At 47.3% G+C, this 21,236-nt stretch overlaps 1 protein-coding gene across 1 annotated transcript; it reads right to left on the bottom strand.

Annotated features, from left to right (window-relative positions):
• Window positions 1-15,775: 15,775 nt before the first annotated feature.
• Window positions 15,776-19,823, bottom strand: LOC105041446 (receptor kinase-like protein Xa21). The gene is given in 8 exon segments (XM_073254811.1): window positions 15,776-15,963; window positions 15,966-16,352; window positions 16,650-17,417; window positions 17,420-17,490; window positions 17,492-17,936; window positions 17,939-19,423; window positions 19,426-19,494; window positions 19,497-19,823. Coding segments are annotated over 8 exon segments (3,606 nt in total). The 5' UTR covers window positions 19,810-19,823; the 3' UTR covers window positions 15,776-15,895.
• Window positions 19,824-21,236: the final 1,413 nt, after the last annotated feature.

A 21,236-nucleotide genomic window follows, 5' to 3' on the forward strand; every position in this document is an offset into this window, starting at 1 on the left:
ACTGTGGCAACAGCGAAATGCAGACAGAGAGCTCTGAGAAAGAGAGAGGGAGAGAGGGAGAGGAGCGAGCCTGCGTATGTGGGAGAGACGGGCGGATCGACCCCTTGCACTGTTGCCTTCCCCGGTATATATAGTGGAGCACGGTATGGCGCCATCATTAATGGCGCGGACAAGTGAGGAACTGTCAACTCACTGTAGACTGTCAGAGCCGCCGTGAAAACGTCATGTCGCCGTGTAGCCGTCTAATCGCCAGGGTTGACCCGGCCCCGGGCGGGACAATGCCCCTAGGTAATTGTGCCGCATGTCCGTGTCAGGGCTGACAACGTCTGGCGACCGTACGGTGGTTGGTGGAGTCGGCCGACCCCAGGTCGGTGGCCAGCAGAGTGGCGTCGGACTCCTCCGTCGGTCGGCGAGCTTCATGTGGGTCGGCTACCAGATCTCTGGGTTTAGTCGGTCGGGAATGGACCGTGGAATGGCCGTAGTTAGCCGCTGATGGCGTCCGTCGGCCTGTCGCCCGACCTACGATCGGCCAGTCAGAGTCGTCCGTCGGGCCGTTGGTTTGTCGGTCGGGCTTAGTCGGTCGGGCCGCCAGCCGGTCAGGCCCTCCGATAGTCGGTCGTTCGGTCGGTGGGTATCCCCCAACAACTTGCAATAGCCAACATCATCAGGGAAAAAAAAAACTTGCAATAGCCAGCATCATCAAGGAAAAAAAAAAAAAAAAGACTTGCCATAATCAACATCACCAGAAAAAGAAAAAGAAAAAAAAAGACCTGCAATAGCCAACATCATCAGGCGAAAAAAAAAAAGACTAGCAATAGCCAACATCATCAAGAAAAAAAAAAACTTGCAATAGCCAGCATCATCAAGGGAAAAAAAAAAAGACTTGTGGTAGCCAACACCGCGTTCCTTCACGGACGCTACAGCCTAGAACAGGGTGCCGCATCGGGAAGTTTTATGACCAACTGGAATGGGGTTCCGTACTGATGAAGCTTACTTCCAACAAATCATCGACGTATGGAGACTCGATAGGAGGACTAACAAAATTTTCTTTACTCTCTCTCTCTCTTCCTTTTTCTCTCTCATACGGACAGCTTGTTTCCTACCACATTACGATGATGTGCCAAAGCCTTTTTAAAATACTAGATGTCACCGACCTCTTTCTTCTCATATTATGATACTGGGGCTTTTAGGTAGGCCCCAGACTTCCTGTGACATGGCAAAGAAGCCACAGTTCTAACATCATGCTTGTTAGCTTCTGCTGAACTCGTTACAGCGTCCTTGCCGGGGCATAACTGGCTTCTTCTTCCTCTACCAGCTGGTTTCCAGCCTGGCCTTTTTCTTCTATTCTTATTCTTCTTTTTCATGGCTAGGTGTTGGACTGATGGTCGTGACCTTGCAGCTACCTATTTGAACCATTTTGAGTGTTAGAAGGCAAAAAAAGGGGGCTTCTTCCCTATCCAAGGGGGCCTATCATAACTGTTAATCTTTTTTTTTTTTTTTTTTTTTTTTGTGTGACAAAAATCAAGTCATTAATCTTAAATAGGATACAAATGCCGAAAAAAATTTAAAATCAGTGAGGCCGTCCAAAAAGTTATGTATATCCTCCTTACCATCTAAAAGCAATTTCAACTTTTTAAATCTAAATGATTTTACTAATGTTGTTAATTTAACTAAATATAAATATAGATTTTATAAATTATTGGACATAAGTATAAATTTTAATTTTTTTATAATATTCTATTTTTGTTAAAGACTTGGTGCAATGACGAAAGATTTTGGATGCTTGATTTTAGGCTGACAAAGCTGCAGGTTGGTAGTCCAAAACAATCATTTTATTAAAAAATTTAAATATTAGATTTATCTCCATCATCCTGATTGTCTAATACCTTAGTACACCTCCTTATTCATCTGTGTGAAAAAGTGCATGTATCAAATCCTTATCATCACCATAGTTTGATTTTTTTCATTCAAAAAAAAAAAAAATCCTTATCATCACCAACTCTTTGAATTCTAAATTTAATGAAGGGTTAAAAATTTGACTTTAGATCCTACATGACAATAATATCTGTATATTTCTGTTCTATGCTCTTCACCACTGCAACAAAAACAATGTATAGCAACAGAATTTTATTAATACTCAAAAAAGAATGTAACTATAAATATTCTACAGTGATAATTTGAAACAATATCATAAAAGATATATAATATTGTGGCTCTTGGTCAAAAATATTACTATAAGTTATTATATAGCAACAGTATATTATAAATATCATAAGAAATTATATTTTATTGTAACTATTATAAAAATATAATAAAAAATCTATAATATCATAATGATTATTTATAGATATTTCCTAAATTTGTAATGTTACAATGTCATCATGTAAAAATAATATTTTATGATCTATGATGTAATTACTAAAAAACTTGTATACAAGTAAATGTAACAAGAATTTGAATATGATCAAATCTAATTTATATTAAAATATATATAAAAAATTTAAGAATAACTTATATAAGTTATATAATATAAAGTTTAAAAAAATATATATTAAATATCATTATTTTTTAAGTACAGTATAAATGAGAAGATTCATTAATTATCTATTTTTAAAGAATATTAGAAAAAATATTTATGATTATAGAAATATATTAAAATTATTTATTTTTTAAAATATTTTAAATAATAATATTTTTAAAATATTATAAAGAATAAAATAAAGTAATTTATTTTTCAATTTTCTTTCAAAAAGAAGATAATTGATTTTTTATGAAAATAATTAATTATTAAAATTTAAATATGATAATATAGTTGAAACAAATATATTTTATAATATAAATAAGTATAATAAACTATAACCTTTTATTATAAGTTAATATTATCATAATAGCTAAGTATTAGGATATTATCCAATAGATCTTATGTTTGATTTCTATATAGATGATTAATTAAAATTAATTATAAGTTGAATCGAATACAAGAGTCCTAATATGACCTCTTTAAGAGTTAAGAATATTTAATTTCGATACAACAATAAATTACTAATAATTTTTATATATTTTTTTACGATGACTTTGACCACTATTATAGGTCTCTTTCGTTGCAGTGTACTCTAGTTTTTTATCACAACCAACTCCATGCTTTTCCATTCCTGGTCTTTTTAAATTCCCATTCGGTCCAAGTGTGGTCGATACCCGACGTAGGAAAATAAAACTTGGTCCAAGTTTCTAGTTTCTAAAGGCACCTGATGCATTAGTCAGGCAAGACAGCCGAACCCCCCAACTGCCGTGCTATTTTCTTAATGTAACAAGCAAGACTTTGCATTGACCTTAGAAGAACTTTGTTGCTAGTACCATAACTAAGATACATAATGACTCATTTGGAACGTTCAACCAACAAGATGACACAGAATAGGGATAGCAAATCCAGGTTGGGCAGGGTAAGGATACTTCACTGATGTAATTTGTAAGGTTGATATGCTGCTGCCGACCGTGGGCAAATGGCTGGCACCGGGACCATAATTTAGAATATGACAATCAGATTTTTTGGCAAAGTTAATGGGTTTGACATTTATGATTAGAAGCTATAGGATTACTCTCTGTTTCCTGCTACCCTTTGTTTACCTCAAAAAAAAAAAAAAAAAAAAGACATTTATGATTAGAAGCTATAGGATACTAATGGTTTAATCAACCTTCTAGGTTTTGCATCTTTCACTTTATAAAATGTTAAAACTTAGGTAATTATTACTCTCATCTGAGCAAACTCATAGCAAGAACAGCAGGGAAAATGAGGATGGTTTATGTGATGCGAGGGCCGAGGATGGTTTATTCACAACTAGAATGGATCATGGAAGAAAAAACTGTGTTGAGAAGATATACATAACAATGTAACCAAGATCCTTTCATGGTGTTGGGATATACCGACGATCTCTGTACGTCGATTTATCTTCGGATCGGTCCGACCGATGCCCGACTTTACCGATCGGACCGACGACGACTCCGATGATGACTGCCGACAATGGCTGCCGACAATATCCGGTCGAAGGTATGTCGGCCGAACAGACCCATACTGTTTTCGACTGGCCGAGCGGCCGAGCCCGAATCACGACTCACTGTCGGGGGTGGCAGCCGACGTCCGACTTCCGCAAGGCACCGGGCCAGCTGACGGTGTCTCTGGGTCATCACCCGACGTCCCGACAGCCGAATGCCGACCTATAATCGGCCAGCCCATCCAAATGCCGTACAACCGCTATAGGCAGCTGTCCTGTCAAGGACATGCGGTATGGCCATCCTGGGCATTGTCCTGTCAAGGACGTGGATTAATCCCAGTGACTTGACAACCCACGGTGATTGGACAGTCCCGACGATTTGACAACTTCCCAGTTGTCTGCATCATTAATGAGGGGACCATACCGCATTCTACTATAAAATGGGATAAGGCAATAGTCTTGGTAAGTTTGGAGCAAGCTTTCTCAAGCTCTCTGAGGCATCTTTAAGCTCTTGAGCTCTCCTCTCTCTCTCTCTCTCTTGCTGAGCCCCTGATTTTCTACTGTTGCCTAGTTTCCTCTCTGACTTGACCGTCGGAGGGTCCCCGCCGGAGGCATCTCTGGTCAGTGAGGACTTTTCTTGCAGGTGCGCGACACTAGCGATCGGGCAACGGGGGGATTGGCTGCAACAGATTTAGCGCACCAGGAAGGGGTATTCGACAGAGATAAGACAGCGAGCTCCACAGAGCTTGAAAAAATCTCTCGAGATGACGAAAACCAGGGCTCAGCGATCGAGAGCTATCGGATCAGCGAGGCGCTCTTCTCGTCGGGAAGAGGCCCCTCCTTCACCTTCCATGCGGAATCTAGCTCTCCGCATCTGGTGGTAATCACGGAGGTGCAGATCGTGGCGATCGTACGGCAAATGACCGTTTTGATGGACGCGGTCAAAAACCTCCAACAGCAACCGACTCAATTGCGCAACCACCGGCGAAACAACCGGCGGCGCACCCTATGCCGTCCAGAAGCAGCCACCGATGCCCGCGTCGACTTCCGTCTTCTCCTCAAGAGCAGCCGTCTCAGCACTCCAATAGAGAAAGAGCGAGGCGGCCACAGCATGACACCCACCGGTCCTGACATCCTTCTCCTTTCCAGCTGGAGCGGACGAGGAAGGAGAAGCGGCCACAGACACCGTCTGCCTCACTCTCAAGTTCGTCGGGAGGTTCGATTCCTGGGGTTTCACAACACCGACGGTTGGACGACTACGAACGTAAGTTCGAAGAAATCGACCGTCGGCTTGCCCAACTCCAGGCAGATGGTCAGAAGTCTTCGAACGACGTCGACTTCCGGACCACCCAACCTCTCTCCCGATTTGTCCTCGATGAACCGATTCCTAGTCGGTTCAAGATGCCTCATGTGGAGCCTTACGACGGCTCCACCGATCCAGTTGACCATCTGGAGAGCTACAAGACTCTCATGACAATTCAAGGGGCAACCGATACCCTCCTTTGCATTGGCTTCCCCACCACGCTCCGTAAAGCTGCCAGAGCCTAGTACTTTGACCTCCGCTCAGGGAGTATCCACTCCTTCGGACAGCTCGAGCATTCTTTCGTGGCCCATTTCAGCACCAGTCAAAAATCACCACGAACCTCGGACAGTCTTTTCTCCCTCAAACAGGGAGAAAATGAGACACTCCGATACTTTATGGTCCGATTCAATGCGGCCACACTTGAGGTCCGGGACCTCAATGAAGACATGGCTATCTCGGCCATGAAGAGGGGGCTAAAGGGGTCCCGGTTCATGTATTCTTAGACAAGACCCTCCCCCGGACGTATGTCGAATTGCTGGAGTGCGCGTACAAATACATACGCACGGATGAAGGAGCTTCCGACCGGCGCCTGACCGAGGGCGCAAGCCAGAAGGAGAAGCGGAAGAAGAATCGGGCTCCTGCTGAACCCAGCAGGCCCCTCACTGATAAACGGGTCTTGCCCCGATGACGGAGTCCGAGATTGCCTCGACGGTGGAGTCAGAGACCGACGCATCGCAGGTATGACTCCTATACTCCTCTCTCTGCTCATCGTGCACAGATCCTGATGGAGATCGAAGGAGCAAAATATCTGCGATGGCCTCCACCTCTGAAGGCAAAAGGTCTCGATCGGAGAAGGTACTGTCGGTTCCATCGGGGCCATGATCACAACACCGAGCAATGCATCCAACTCAAGGATGAAATAGAGGCCCTCATACGATGAGGATATCTCAAAAAGTACGAAGGGACACACTGGCTCGGCCCCTTCCCGACCAACGACCCCAACCAACTGAAGAGGTAGTGAATAACCAGCCTACTGCTGGAGTCATCAATATGATCTCCAGACAACTGGATCGAGGAACGACTGCTGAAAGGGAGTCGACGAAGAGACCGCACCAGGACAATGTAATCATCTTCACAGATGAGGATGCTCGGAGAATCCAAACTCTCCATGATGACGCTGTTGTTGTTTCGACGATAATAGCGAACTATGATGTAAAAAGAATTCTTGTTGATAATGGAAGCTCCACTAATATTTTATTTTACTCGACCTTCTTCCGAATGCGACTGTCGACCGATCGACTCAGGAGAGTCTCTATGCCCCTAGTGGGTTTCACCGGGGAAGCCGTCGCGGTGGAAGGAGAAATTACTCTTCCCGTGACAGCTGAGGTCGAACCATGACAAAGCACCGTCTACATGACATTCACGATCGTCCAAGTACCTTCGGCCTACAATGCCATACTTGGAAGACTCGGACTAAATGCCCTCAGAGCGATAGTCTCGACATACCACTTGCTGGTCCGATTTCCGACTAAAAATGGAGTCAGAGAAATGCGCGGGGATCAACAACTCGCTCGACGGTGCTTTCAAATCTCTACTCAAAGCGACGAATCGAAGGACTCCCTGACGGTCGACAAGCTGGACCAATGGGATGAGGAGGAGCGGGGTGAACAGGCTGAACAGCTGATTTTCATCCCGATGATAAAGAATCCTGAATAGGTCGTTTGGGTCGAGTCGCAGTTGTCCGACCTGGAGCAACGATAGCTGATAGAGCTGTTGAAAACTAACACCGACATATTCATTTGGTCGGCAGCGGATATGTCCGGTATACCTCCGAAAATGATGACTCACCGACTCAACATCGCCCCTGGCGCGAAGTCGGTGAGACAGAAGAAATGGGCTTTCGCCCCCGAGAGACAGAAGGCCATCGATGAGGAAGTGGACAAGCTACTCGAGGCGGGCTTCATCAGAGAAATCATATATCCCGACTGGCTCGCAAATATCATCATGGTGAAGAAAGCCAATGAAAAGTGGAGGATCTGTATCGACTATATCGACTTGAATCAAGCCTGCCTGAAGGACAGCTTTCCACTACCGAAGATCGACCAACTGGTGGATGCGACGTCCGGTTATCGACTGCTCAGCTTCATGGATGCTTTCGTCGGATATAACCAAATCCGGATGGCGCTTGAGGATGAAGACCATATGGCCTTCGTGACCACCAAGGGCCTTTACTGCTACAGAGTGATGCCCTTCGGTCTGAAGAATACCGGAGCCACCTACCAACACCTCGTCAATAAGGTCTTCAAAGATCAAATCGGGTACAATATGGAGGTGTACGTGGATGATATGCTGGTAAAGAGAGCACAGGCTTCAGATCATGTCCAAGACTTGGAAGAAATCTTTCGCACTCTTCGATGACATCGGATGAAGCTAAATCCGACTAAGTGTACCTTCGGGGTAACTTCAGAGAAGTTTCTCGAATTCCTCATTTCTCAATGTAGAATCAAGACCAACCCTGAGAAGATAAAGGCGATCATCGACATGCGACATCCGAACACCAAAAAAGAGGTGCAACAGCTCAATGGAAAGATCATCACGCTCAGCCGATTCATCTCTCGATCGGTTGAGAGGTGCCTCCCGTTCCTCAAAACCCTGAGGCAGACGAAGGACTTCTCTTGACTGAATGAGTGCCGGCAAGCCTTCGAAGATTTGAAGAAGTACCTGGCTTCTCCACTCCTGCTTATAAAGCTAGAGGTCAGAGAAATATTGTACCTTTATTTGGTCACCGCCCCAGAGGCGGTTAGTTCGGTACTCGTCCGGAAGAACGAGAGTCGAATCCACCAGCCCATATACTATACAGCAAAGTACTCCACGAGGCTGAAACTCGGTATTCAAGGGTGGAGAAGATGATATTTGCCTTGGTCATATCCGCGCAACGACTCTGTCCGTATTTTCAAGCACATGCCATCGTGGCCCTCACCGACCAGCCCCTGAGGGCGATCCTCTACCGCCCCGACACATCAGGATGACTGGCGAAATGGGCGATAAAGTTGAGCGAGTTTGACATCTAGTACCGACCGCGACCTGCTTTGAAAGCCCAAGTCCTGACCGACTTTATTGTGGAATGCCCGACAGCCGACCAAATGTCAGAAGGCGGGAGCTCCAAAGAAGCTGCGACCTCTGAATATGACCCCGGGTCAACCTGGGTGTTACACATAGATGGAGCTTCCAATGCCCAAGGGAGCAGGGCCGGGTTCCTGCTCACCAACTCGGAGGGAGTGGTTACCGAGTATGCCCTCCGATTCAACTTCAAAGCTTCCAATAATCAAGCCGAGTATGAAGCACTTCTCGCCGGCTTGAGGGTGGTGAAGGAGCTCGGGATTGACAGCCTCAGAGTATTCTCCAATTCCCAGCTGATTGTGGGGTAAGTCAAAGGCGAATTCGAAGCGCGGGACCCGACCATGATGAAATATTTCCAGAAGGTGAGAGATCTCGTGGCACACCTCAAGTATTTCGAGATCTCTCAATTCTCAGGTCGGAGAATGCTCGGGCCGACCACTCTCCAGGCTTGTGACATCTGCCTATGGCACTTTAGGCCGGACACTCGTGGAGAGTCTTGAGCAACCGAGCATCGATAGGGCTGAGGAGGTACTACAACTGATGATCGAGCCAAGCTGGATGGACCCGATCGTTCAGTATCTGACTGATGGAACCAGCCCCGAAAATCCCACAGAAGCCAAGCGACTCCAGTGGGCGGCCTCCCAGTATGTAATGATGGATGGGCGACTCTACAAAAGATCGTTCTTCCTTCCTTTGCTACGGTGCCTGGGACCGACGGATGCGGACTACGCACTCAGAGAGGTGCATGAAGGGATCTGTGGGAGTCACCTGGGGGGCAAATCCTTAGCCTACAAAGTCCTGCGGCAAGGTTACTACTGGCCCACGATGAAGAAAGATGTGGCTGACTTGGTTCGGAGGTGTGAGCCGTGTCAGAAGTACGCCAACTTATAATACCGGCTCGCCAACTTACTAACTTCCATTGTCGTCCCATGGCCCTTCGCCCAATCGGGGATCGACATACTCGGCCCTTTCCCTCCGGCATCTGGCCAAAGAAGTTTATAGTTGTTGCAATCGACTACTTCATCAAGTGGGTGGAGGCCGAACCCCTGGCATAAATCATCGAGCGCAAGATGGAAGACTTTGTCCAGAAGTCCATCATCTCTAAGTTCAGACTATCGCACACCATCATCACTGACAATGGGTGATGGTTGACAACAATGATTTTAGAGAGTTCTGTGCGAGATTTCATATCACACACAAGCTGACCTCGGTCGGCCATCCATAGTCCAACGGGGAAGTCGAAGTAACCAACCGGACCATTCTGCATGGGTTGAAGACTCGACTGAACGAAGCCAGAGGCCTCTGGGTCGAAGAGTTGCACTCGATCCTGTGGGCATACCGAACGACACCTCGGGTCCCAACTGGGGAATCTCCTTTCAATTTGGCCTATGGGACGGAGGCAATGATCCCACTAGAGATTGGGCTGCCATCGACTAGAGTTGAGCAATACTGTGAACCGGGCAACTCTGAGTGTCGGAGAGCTAACTTGGACCTCCTACCCAAGCTCCGACGCGAGGCTCAACTCCGTATGGCTTCCTACCGACAAAGAGTGGCCCGATACTACAACACTAAAGTTAGGCCAAAGTCTTTCAGACCCGAAGATCTGGTTCTAAGAAGGTGGAAGTCTCGAAGCCTCAGGATCAAGAAAAACTATCCCCAAACTGGGAAGGACCCTATAAGATAGCAGACACCTGTAGGCCGGGCGCCTACCGACTTGAAACCCTAGAAGGGACGGCCATTCCCCGGACTTGAAATACTGATAACCTGAAATTGTATTATCAATGAATTTGTATGCCCTTACTCAGAATATAATTCAATTTCAAAACTCCAGAGTCTACAAAGTTTGGCTCTCCATCGAGGATCGGCCCTCGCCAGAAGTACGAGCCTCGACGCCCCGACTTGGGCCCAACGACTCGATCGTCAAATCTACGACTCGATTGCCGACTCTATGCTGAGTCTACGACTCGATCGTCGAATCTACGACTCAATCGCCGACGACACATGACTCTTACGAGAACCGTTCTGTCTACACTAACGGAAGGCCAGCACTGGTGATGAAACCTCTCTAAGTTGAAGCCGCGCTCCTTCCACAGTCAACTCTCGAGCAACGCAGCTGGCTAACTTGCCGACTTAGCTTCAACTAAGAAGGGCAAAATGCCAAGACAACCACGATGTACCCACCCGACCAAGGTCCGGGCAACGGGTATTCGACTTACGACATGCCGACTTGGTTACGACTGGTCGAAGGATATTTGCTTGCCACCTTTTATCATGCACCATGATGTACCTGTCCGACCAAGGTCCGGCAATGGATATTCGACTTATGACATACCGACTTAGTTATGATCGATCGAAGGATATTCGGCTTGCCACCGTTTATCATGCATCCCGACGTGCATGCCCGACCAAGGATCGGACAACAGATATTCGACTTGTCATCGTTATCCTATCTGAATACGTCGGACACTACTCGACTATCGAACTCTACAAAATGATCGTGTCGATGAGCTACGTTCGGTGATCGGCCGACACTCGCCTGATGTACACGCTTGACCAAAGTCCGGGCGGCGGACACTCGACCTACAATCGGTACGGCTCTCGACCATCGGATCCTTAGCTACTTGTATGACGGTCGAGATGTCGGTCTGCGATCGGGGCTTGCACTGCCCTTGGCACGGCGCACGCTACTAACTACTTTGATCGGCTACACTAGATCCTACCGAACATCCTAACGAGGTATGTCGGAGCTACGACCTATACTCTTAAGGATGGCTCGGCAAATCAAACACATTGAACCGCATGCAGAGAAAAGTGTGAAAAGTCTTTGATTTTGTTAAGTTGAAATGACTTACAAAATTAGGTTGAAGTTCGATTACAAAATTGAGCCGAAGCCCGATTATAAAATTGGGACGAAGCCCGATTACAAATATCAAAGACTGAACAGAAAAAAAGAATACAAAGATAACGGAGTAGATACTCTGACTATTCATCGGAGTCGACTTCTTGCACTGGGTAGAGTTCGAGAGCAACCAACGTGCCCGCTCGGGTTGGGGAGGGATCGGAGGTTGGAGCTGCCTCACCTTCGGCAACTCGTTCCATCGACAGTAGGTCGGCCTCTTCCTCTGCGGCTTGGTCCTCTGACTTGGTGGGACGATGTCGCTCAGATCGAGCTCCGGGTGTAGACTCTGAATCGCATCTCGGGCATCCTCGTACCCCACCCGATAGGAGGCGAACCCGCTCTCGAGAAGCTCCTTCCGGTACTCATCCGAGCCACGAAAGTCCTCCACTGTCCGGCCCAGTGCCTCCTTGGCCGACTCCGCCTCTGCCTTCGCTATGTCGGCGTCGGCTTGGGCGGAGGACAAGTTCTCCTTGATCTTAGTCAGGTTCTCCAGGCTAACCCGAAGCTGTTCGCGCTCGGCCTCGAGCTCCTGACACAGCCATCCCGCTCACGCCGCAGTCGGTGAACGGAGCGGGTCTTGCGCTGGATCTGCTCGCAAGCCGACTGAAGTTCGGCCTCCGAGGCGACTAGGCGTTGGTGAGTCTGGATATCTCCTCCTCGAGCCTAGCCTCACGGTCGACCGACAATTCAGCTGGTCCACCAGCGTTGCCTTCTCCGCTTCGGCAGTTTCGGCCCGATTCTTCCAGGCCGCCCGGACGTCGCCAAACCTCCGGTACCTGGCCTCCAGCTCGGACATGCTGTAGATCAGCTGCAAATAGAAGGTCGATCGTCACAAAAATGAAATGATAGAAATAACAATGAAGGGGAAAAGGAAAAGAAGAAGAGCTCACCTGGATCATGGTCGGGTAAAAAGCAGAAAGCATGTCGGACACCGACCGACCCTTCAAGAGCTCCCGATCGGTCAGGAGAATGGCCGCCTGGCACAACTTCTTAGCCAAATTGTGGTTGGCTAGGGCCGACGCTCCCTCAAGAACCTGAACGTCGGATGACGCGACGCAGCCCGCCGACCTTGTGTCGTCCGCCGGCACCATCGATGCCTTCCCTCGATCGGTCACCCAGGCCCGAGGTCGGAGAGAGATGGGAAGCTCGAGCTCGACTGGGTCCCTCCCGAGGGCACGACGGGGGCTGCCGCAGGTCGTTTGGGCTCACTGCTTCGGCCTGAACCTCTTTCATGGGTGGGGGAGCCGACACTTTTTCGGCTGCCCCCTCAGTCGCCCCTTCCTCGGACGGGCCTCGGGTGGCACTGCCGGTGCCGACAGGGCGATGATCGGCTCGTAGCCTGATGCACGTTCGGTGTCGGGCTGCGCTGCTACCATCACAATGTCGTCGGCGATGATATCTGAGGCCTCTTGGGAGGCCGCAAAGGTCCGACCCCGGGCACCGGTCTCTTCCTCGTCGCATGTTGCTGAATGTCGGCATCTGTCAGCCTCACTCTCGACGGTATGCCTGCAATTTCAACAAAGGATCAGCATAAGTCCAAAGATGGATAAAAAAGGTAAAAAATGATAGACTGGCCGAACTGTACCTAAACAGAGAACCGAACTTAGGCCGGCATCGTACAGAGCTTGCTCGATGACGAGCTCCCTTTGCTTCGGCACTGACATATCCTTCAGTCGGTGAAAGTCCTCTCGATCTCCAGCCTCCACCCGACTGTTTTCATTTGGCTGAGTCCGAGGGTCACCCCAGTGAGAAGGGAACCCCCATGGTAGCGAAGAAGAAGCAAAGAAAAATTGATTCTTCCATCCGTGGATCGACGATGGAAGATCGGTAATGAACGAAAGACCCTTCCGGAGATTGAAAAACCACCACCCTCGGGCTTTCGGATGGGGTTGGAGGATGAAGAATGCCCGAAAGAGAGAGATGCAGGGAAAGATCGGCAAAAACTGACACAACAGAGCAAAACTGATTATTAACTGGACTGAGTTCGACGCCAGTTGTGCTGAACAAAGCCCGTAATAATCCAAAACATTCTGGATAAACTCCGGAATCTAGAAGCGAAGACCTGCCCGAAGGTCTCGACATAAAAGGCCACCTGGCCCAGAGGCGGGTTGTTAACCTGACCTTCAGCCCCAGGGGCGAAGAGTTCGAACTGTTCCGGAATACCGTACTGCTCCTTGAGCCATTCGACGTTTGCCACCGAAAGTGAAAAGCCTCCACCTCCGGGGTCGACCGTGAATCGTTGGTCGGGTTCCCCGACTGACTTCCTCGAGGAGAGGTTCTAGCCATAATGCTAGCCCCAGAAAGGAGAACAAAAAGAAAATGACAAAGGAGAAAGGATGCAAGGAGACAAGAACGGAAAAACTTCAAGAAGAGTTTTCAAAGGAAGAGGACGGAAACAACTACCTGAAACTGGGAGACAAGTCGACAGAGCCTCAGCGTCAGGAACAGATTTGCGGTAAAAAGTGAAGTTTTGGATGTAAGTGGCCACTTATATATAAGGCCCTTCAACGGTCGAGATGAAAGCGCACCAAACGAGAGTTTTCTGGATGCCGACATGTGGCAGCGCCTAGGCTCTTCCTCGGTCCGACGGTTCGATGCATCTGCCCCCAGATCAAGCCACATCACCTCCATCCGCGTGAATGGTTCCGGCCCAATAACCCCTGACACATGGCGGAAAAACTGCTTCTCGAAATTTATTAACCGATGGCGGTTCGTGTTCCCAAGGAGATGGTGGTTCGCATTCCCAAGGAGATGGTGGTTTACATTTCCAAGGAGACGGCGGTTCGCATTCTCAATGGAACGTCCAACATCGGATCGTTCGTTGGTACGATCGCTAGAGTCAGAGCATGACATGATGGAAAACCACTCCTTTCGTCCGAAGCCGTCGCCCAGTGGAAGCGCTGGCCAATACGACATCCGACTCAGAAGTGGGGGGGGCAACTGTTGGGATATACCGATCGACCCCTATACACTGACTTACCCTCGGACCGGTCCGACCGATGCCCGACTCTACCGACCGGACTGATGACGACTCCGATGATGACTGCCGACAATATCCAGCCGAAGGTATGTCGGCCGAACAGACCCATACTGTTCCTGACCGGTCGAGCGCCGAGCCCGAATCACCGACTCACTGTTGGGGGTGGTAGCCGACGTCCGACTTTCGCAAGGCACCGGGCCAGCCGACGGTGTCTCCGGGTCATCCCCCGATGTCCCAGCAGCCGAATACCGACCTATAGTTGGCCAGCCCACCCAAACGCCGTACAACCGCTATAGGCAGCTGTCCTGTCAAGGACATGCGGTATGGCCGTCTTGGGCATTGTCCTGCCAAGGATTAGATTAATCCCAGTGACTTGACAATCCACGCGATTGGACAGTCCCCGACGATTTGACAACTCTCCAGTTGTCTGCACCATTAATGATGGGACCATACCGCATTCTACTATAAAATGGGGTAAGGCAACAGTCTTGGTAAGTTTGGAGCAAGCTTTCTCAAGCTCTCTCAGGTGCCTTTAAGCTCTTGAGCTCTCTCTCTCTCTCTCTCTCGCTGAGCCCCTGATTTTTCACTGTTGCCTAGTCTCCTCTCTGACTTGACCGTCGGAGGGTCCCCGCCGGAGGCATCTCTGGTCAGTGAAGATTTTTCTTGCAGGTGCGCGACACCGGCGATCGGACGACGGAGGAATTGGCCGCAACACATGGTATTTGCATTGAGGATAATATTGGCAACAGCAGTGGCATAGTATTAGTTGGAGGAATGAGAGGAAACCAGAGCAACCTTATTGTTAGATTCAACCTGGATGGAAGCTGGAGTGCACTCTTATAGTTGAAAACTTCAGACTAATCTACAACTAGGGAGCCGCTTGGGCACTCGTCTGACTCATTGTTCTCTTTGCCTATTCTTCTTCAACGTTTTTGTTACAAGGGTGGGTGCCATTTGGGCCAATTATGTCAGGCATAGCAGCCAACTCTGTCCCACTTCGCTGACCCCTTGCGAGCATGTATGGATTGGAGAGTAATGTCCCACTTCACTGGCTTCCTTGTTTGAAGATCTGTATCGCAGAGCATCCAAGAGTGATGTATCGGTGGCTTCTTATCGGAATTGGAAACAATTGGTACGGAATATCAAGTCACAAGGCCAACTCACCCAACTTAACTTTGAACGATTGAAGTTTCGACCGTGTTGTTGGGAAGAAATCGACCATCAATGCAATCCTCCACAAGACTCTAAATAAATATCCTCCAACTCTGGGGAAACCTAAGTTGTGGGAAAGCAGAGCCATCAAGCACTTCTTAGCATCCTCTCTCTGTTGTCACAAAAAGCTGTAACTGATTTCTCTTCTATCTTAATTGTCTATCTCATTCCTATAAATATCAAATCCAATTAATAACAAAATCTGGTGGAACTAGCTCACTTCCTCTTTTTTTCCCGTACAACAAAATAGAGATTAAAAAAGAAAAAGAAAAACAAGAAGACTGTTTCGTTTTATTGCACCATCTCTCCATGAGTCTACGCAGACAACCGGAAGTATGGACGATAAGGCATGATATCTTTGATACCCAAAGAAAACACATTGGTTCTTACCGTCACACCCACTCATTGTCATCAACTGCGGATGGACCTTCTCCTTTAGAACTGTTTCTGTTTCTCCTTTCCCATGAATTCCAGCTCCTGTTAATGCATCCCTAGCCTTGAGCAATTCCTTGATCACGTCTCCCATCTGCATTCGCTCCTTTGGTGATTCCTTCGAGCATAAGAGGCCAATCCTAAGCATGGAAACCAAGAACTCTTGTGTTCTTCGTCTTGCTTCACCTGTATTTTGAATTTTATCATCGACTCCTCCATCTCTCTCTTCTAGGAGTAGGCGTGGATCTGTGATATCAATGACTCTTTCGGGAAAGGCCATCTCAACAAACTTACAAAGGCTTGTGCCTTCATTCAATGTCTCATCGGCCGGTCTCTTCCCTGTAAACATCTCTAACAGAAGTATCCCAAAGCTGTACACATCCCCTTCGGTAGACACTTGGTTGGCCACCCCATATTCTGCCACAGAATGCATTAGTTGTTTTAATACAAATCAAGTCAGTAAGCATGCGCTTTCCCTTCAGAATCGCAATAGAAGAATCATGCAGAAGGAAAGTAATTATCCTCTGATTATTCTTCAAAAAACTTAACCTACACTCTGATTTATGGAAAATGATGCATGAAAGAAATATTTAGGTATGCAAACTTTCTCATATTAAATTATCAGTACTTAGGATACTGCCTCTATTTTAAAAAAAAAAAAAAATTGGAAAACACCCATACAAAGTTGAAACAAGTCATGGATGAGATCCTCACCTGGAGCAACATACCCAATTGTCCCCTTCATTCCAATTGATGAGGATGGATTCTGAGATGACTTGCTCACCGTTTTGGTAAGAAACCTTGCCAGCCCAAAGTCACCCACGTGAGCAGTCATATCTTCGTCGAGAAGAACATTGCTCGGCTTGAGATCACAGTGAACAATTGGGGTTGGGCCATGGTGATGAAGATAATCCACTGCAGAGGCAACGTCTATGGCTATGTTCAGCCTCTGGATGAGACTCAGATTTGTCTCTCGACTTTGATCACTTGCTTGTGGATGCAACCACTTCTCCAGACTCCCATTAGGCATGAACTCAAAGACTAGAGCTTTGAAATCATCCCCTTTGTAATCCACACTGGAACAGCATGTTATTACCTTGACGAGATTTCGATGACGGATAATTCTTAAAGCATTACATTCAGCCATAAAACTCCTGGAAGCCCCTTTCTGTTGAAGGTTGAGTACCTTCACAGCCACAATTTTCTCTTCATCAAAATCCAAAATTCCTTTATACACGGAGCCGTAGCTTCCAGCACCAATCAGATTTGCCAGCGAGAACCCATCTGTTGCTTTAAGAAGGTCAGAGTAAGAGACTTTTATGAGTTGTTCTTCTACCAAGGCTGTTGATGGAACCTCCTTTCTTGAATTACATAACCTATAACGAATGATTACCAAACATATTAAACACAGAAGTGCGGCAGCAACTGGAATGATCACTTTGATTGGCAACGATCCGTTTTTTCTCTTGTTGCTTTGCGTGAACATTTTTTCAAGCCCAATTTTGGGTCACCACCACAAAGCCGGTCATTACCAACACCGAAAAGGCACTCAGATTTCGAAAACTCCTTTAGTTGGCACCTCACCTTCAAAATTGTTAAAAGAGAGATTCAGGTATTGCAGAAATTTTAACTCCTCTAGAAACTGTGGGACACCACCCGACAAGTTGTTGCGTGAAAGATCCAACTCTTGAATCCCTTTCAAATTGCTCATGGATTGGGGAATGATCCCTTGCAAGTGGTTACCTTCCATATACAGGATCTCCAAGACTTGGCATTCTCCAATGCTTCCAGGAATCTCACCAGTTAAAACGTCTTCAGATAAGTGCAACTCATGGAGATTTTTCAAGCTACCAATTTCGGAAGGCAGGGGCCCGACGAGCGAATTATGCGACAAGCCAAGGTACCTGGAGAGCGAGGAAAGGCTAACAACCTCTTTGGGTATGCCACCTGTAAGCTCATTGTATGAAAGATCAAGAAATTCCAAAGCTTGACAGTTACCAGGGTCGCAGGGATGCTACCTGTCAATGAATTGGATCCTAAATAAAGTTCACTCAGGTGAGTCATGTTGCAGATAGAGGTCGGAATACGACCTGACAAGTAGTTGTTATTTGACAGGTCAAGTGCTTGTAAGCTCCGGAGTTTTCCAATGGAATCAGGAACACTACCGGCAAGGAGATTCTGGCCCAGGTCAAGGAAACTCAGGTTGAAGAATTTCCCGATATCAGGAGGAATGCTACCTGATATTTGGTTCCCTCCCAGGCGCAGCCACTGAAGGGTGGTGGAGAGATTCGCTATGGAGCCGGGCAGCGTGCCTCGGAGCCTGTTCTCATTAAGTTGCAATAGTTGTAGGTTGCTGCAATTCGTCAAGGAATTGAGGAAGCTCCAGTCATCGGCATCTTGGGCTTCTAGTTGATTACTGTCCAGACCTAACCAGTACAGCCCTGGCAAGGCACCTAGGCTTGTGGGGATTGTTCCAGTGAACCTATTTCCTGAGAGCTCGATGTTTTGGAGGCCTGATGCATTGGCGAGTGACACGGGGATGGGCCCGTGAAACTGGTTGGAGTACATGAAGAGTGCCTGGAGTTTTGGAAGAGAGCGGCCCAAGTCGGGAGGAAGAGTGCCGATGAGCTCATTATCAGCGACACCAAGGTACGCGAGGTTCGAGAGGTTGTAGATGGTGGAAGGAACCTCGCCCAACAACTTGTTATGCGATAGCCCGATATCAGTCAGAGTGAGAGAATGGAGGGAACCGAATGACGGTGGGATACCTCCAGATAGTGTGTTTTCTGTCAGATAGAAATGGGCGAGGGAAGGCAGGAGCCCAAGGGAAGGAGGGATTTCTCCTGAGAGGCTGTTGAGGCTAAGGTCCATCTCGAAGACGGAGGAGAGGTTACCTAATGAGGGTGGGATCCTTCCAGTAAGATTGTTGGCCGATGCGTCCAGATCGAAAAGAGAGGAGAGGTTCCCTATTGCAGGTGAGATGTCTCCATCTAGGTTGTTATGTCTTAGGCCTAGGATTTGAAGAGAGGAGAGCTTTCCAAGAGGAGAAGGAATGCTGCCCACGAGGTTGTTATTTTGTAGAAGAAGATAAACAAGGAATGAGAGCTGACCCAAGGAGGAGGGGATGATACCTGAAAGGGAGTTGGTGCTGACGTCGAAGTCGATAAGAGAGGAGAGGTTCCCCAAGGAAGGAGGGATGCTGCCTGTGAGGTTGTTGAGGCGGAGGTCAAGGTAGGTGAGCTTCGAGAGGGAGCCAAGCTCATCTGGGATGCTTCCTGTAAGAAAGTTGTGGCGTAGGTTCAGGACTTTGAGTTCTCGACATTGGCTTAGATTGGACGGAATCTCCCGTCGAAGCATGTTGTTCCCTAGAGCGAGTACTTGGAGACGAGAGCAGTGAGATAGAGCGGGTGGAATTCCGCCTTCGAGGGAGTTTCTGCTTAAATTGAGATAGCGTAGGCGGGATAGATTGCCAAGCTCCGGTGGGATGGGCCATGGAGGCGGTTGTTGGGGAGATGGAGCCTCTGGAGGAAGGTGAGATTGGCTAAGAAGGGTGACATGGGCCCAGTAGGTTTAGGGAGTCAAGTCTCAAGGCGGTGACCCTTTCAGGGTGGCGACGGCCGCATGTCACCCCTCGCCAGTGGCAGATATGAAGGGAATCATTCCATGAGGCCAAGGCTTGGAATGGATCATTAGAGATCATGGACTTGAATGAGAGGAGGGCAAGACGATCCGCAGCACTCTTGCTCCCTTCTAAGATGGTGGTGGTGGAAGTTGGAGAACGGGAGGACAGTGAGGTGGCATGGCTTGGTAGATGAAGGATGGCATGCATTAGCCAAAGTGCCCTTAGAATGGAATGGATGAACGAAAGATTCATGGGGAGGATGGTAGAAGCTAGGAGGGGCAATCACAACTCGGAGGCACAAAACATCCTCCGCCTTATATAGGTGCGGGGGATGCTCTATTTTAGGGGAGAAAAATATTGGTTGCAACGAATAAAAAATATTGTTGCAACGGGTGATACCACATCATATTTAATAAATTAATAAAAAATTGAAAATAAAAAAATACACAGGGTAATATAGGGTATTATTCATAAAAATGAAGTAATACTGACAATAGATAAAATATAAAGATTTTTATTATTTTTATAAATTTGGCATGATATCGTCATTGTAACGAATATTTTTTATTTTAGAATGGCTGGAGAGCGTAATTTGGACTCCAAAAATTAAATATATGCTTATCCTTGGTTTGGTTAATTGAAATCACCAGCTTTAGTTTGCTCGGGAATCTATTACGTCACAGTCCACGAAAAACTCTGGCAATGGGAGTGAACAGTGAACCGATCCCTTGCTAAGCGGACTCTATGTGAAGCGACACTCGACCAAGCACTTATTCCAGAGGTGGAACTCCGAGTCTAAAAATGATCGACCGCGTCATCCTCTTTTGGATGATACAGAAGTCTGACGAGAACCGTAACCAATGCCAAGATAAAGCATCGAGCACTCAGAAACATTTTGGAAGCTTTTCCAGCCACAGTAGTGGGAATGTGTGACTGAGTTGAACATGATCTGGTCCGCCATTTTTGACGTGCAGTACCCAACATCATCCAAAAGAAGAAGAAGAAGAAGAAGAAGACTTGCAATAGCCAACACCGCGTTCCTTCACGGAAGCTAGAGCCTAGAACACGGTGCCGTATCAGGAAGTTTTATGACCAAGTTCGAGTTTGGAAGCTGGTTCATGATAATGATATGAAATTAGATCCTAGAGATCTTAGGTATGTTGAAAAATGTCTCCCTTGGACCCTTGAGAGGCTTGGTGGTTTCTTACCATGGTCAAAACTTGACATTTTCTCCTACAAACCAAGTACATGCAATGATGCAAGCTGTAGTGGGCTGCGTCTGAAGAAGGCTAAGCTGAATTATTTTTCAAGCCTGATAATTCGTGCTGTACGAGGTTACATTGAGGAAATTCCAGCGAAGATGCTTACCTTCGAGAAGTAGTCGACATATCGAGACTCGATAGGAGCACTGGAAAATTTTCTTTACTCTCTCTCTCTCTCTCTCTCTCTCTCTCTTCTTTTCTTGTCTCTTGTGGAACACCTTGTTTCACGCCATACTACGATGATGTCCCAAAGCTTTTTTGAAATGCTAGATGTCGCTGACTTCTTTCTGATCTAATTATGATACAGGGACCTCAAGTCCTTCGGCAAAGTGTAATAACCCGATCCCTTCTGGAAAAAAAAAATATCGCGTGCGGTGCACGTGAGACAAAAGACTCCCGTCGGGAAGACGGGAGTCT

Source organism: Elaeis guineensis, chromosome 3 (genome assembly GCF_000442705.2).
Source record: "Elaeis guineensis isolate ETL-2024a chromosome 3, EG11, whole genome shotgun sequence".
Taxonomy (NCBI): domain Eukaryota; kingdom Viridiplantae; phylum Streptophyta; class Magnoliopsida; order Arecales; family Arecaceae; genus Elaeis; species Elaeis guineensis.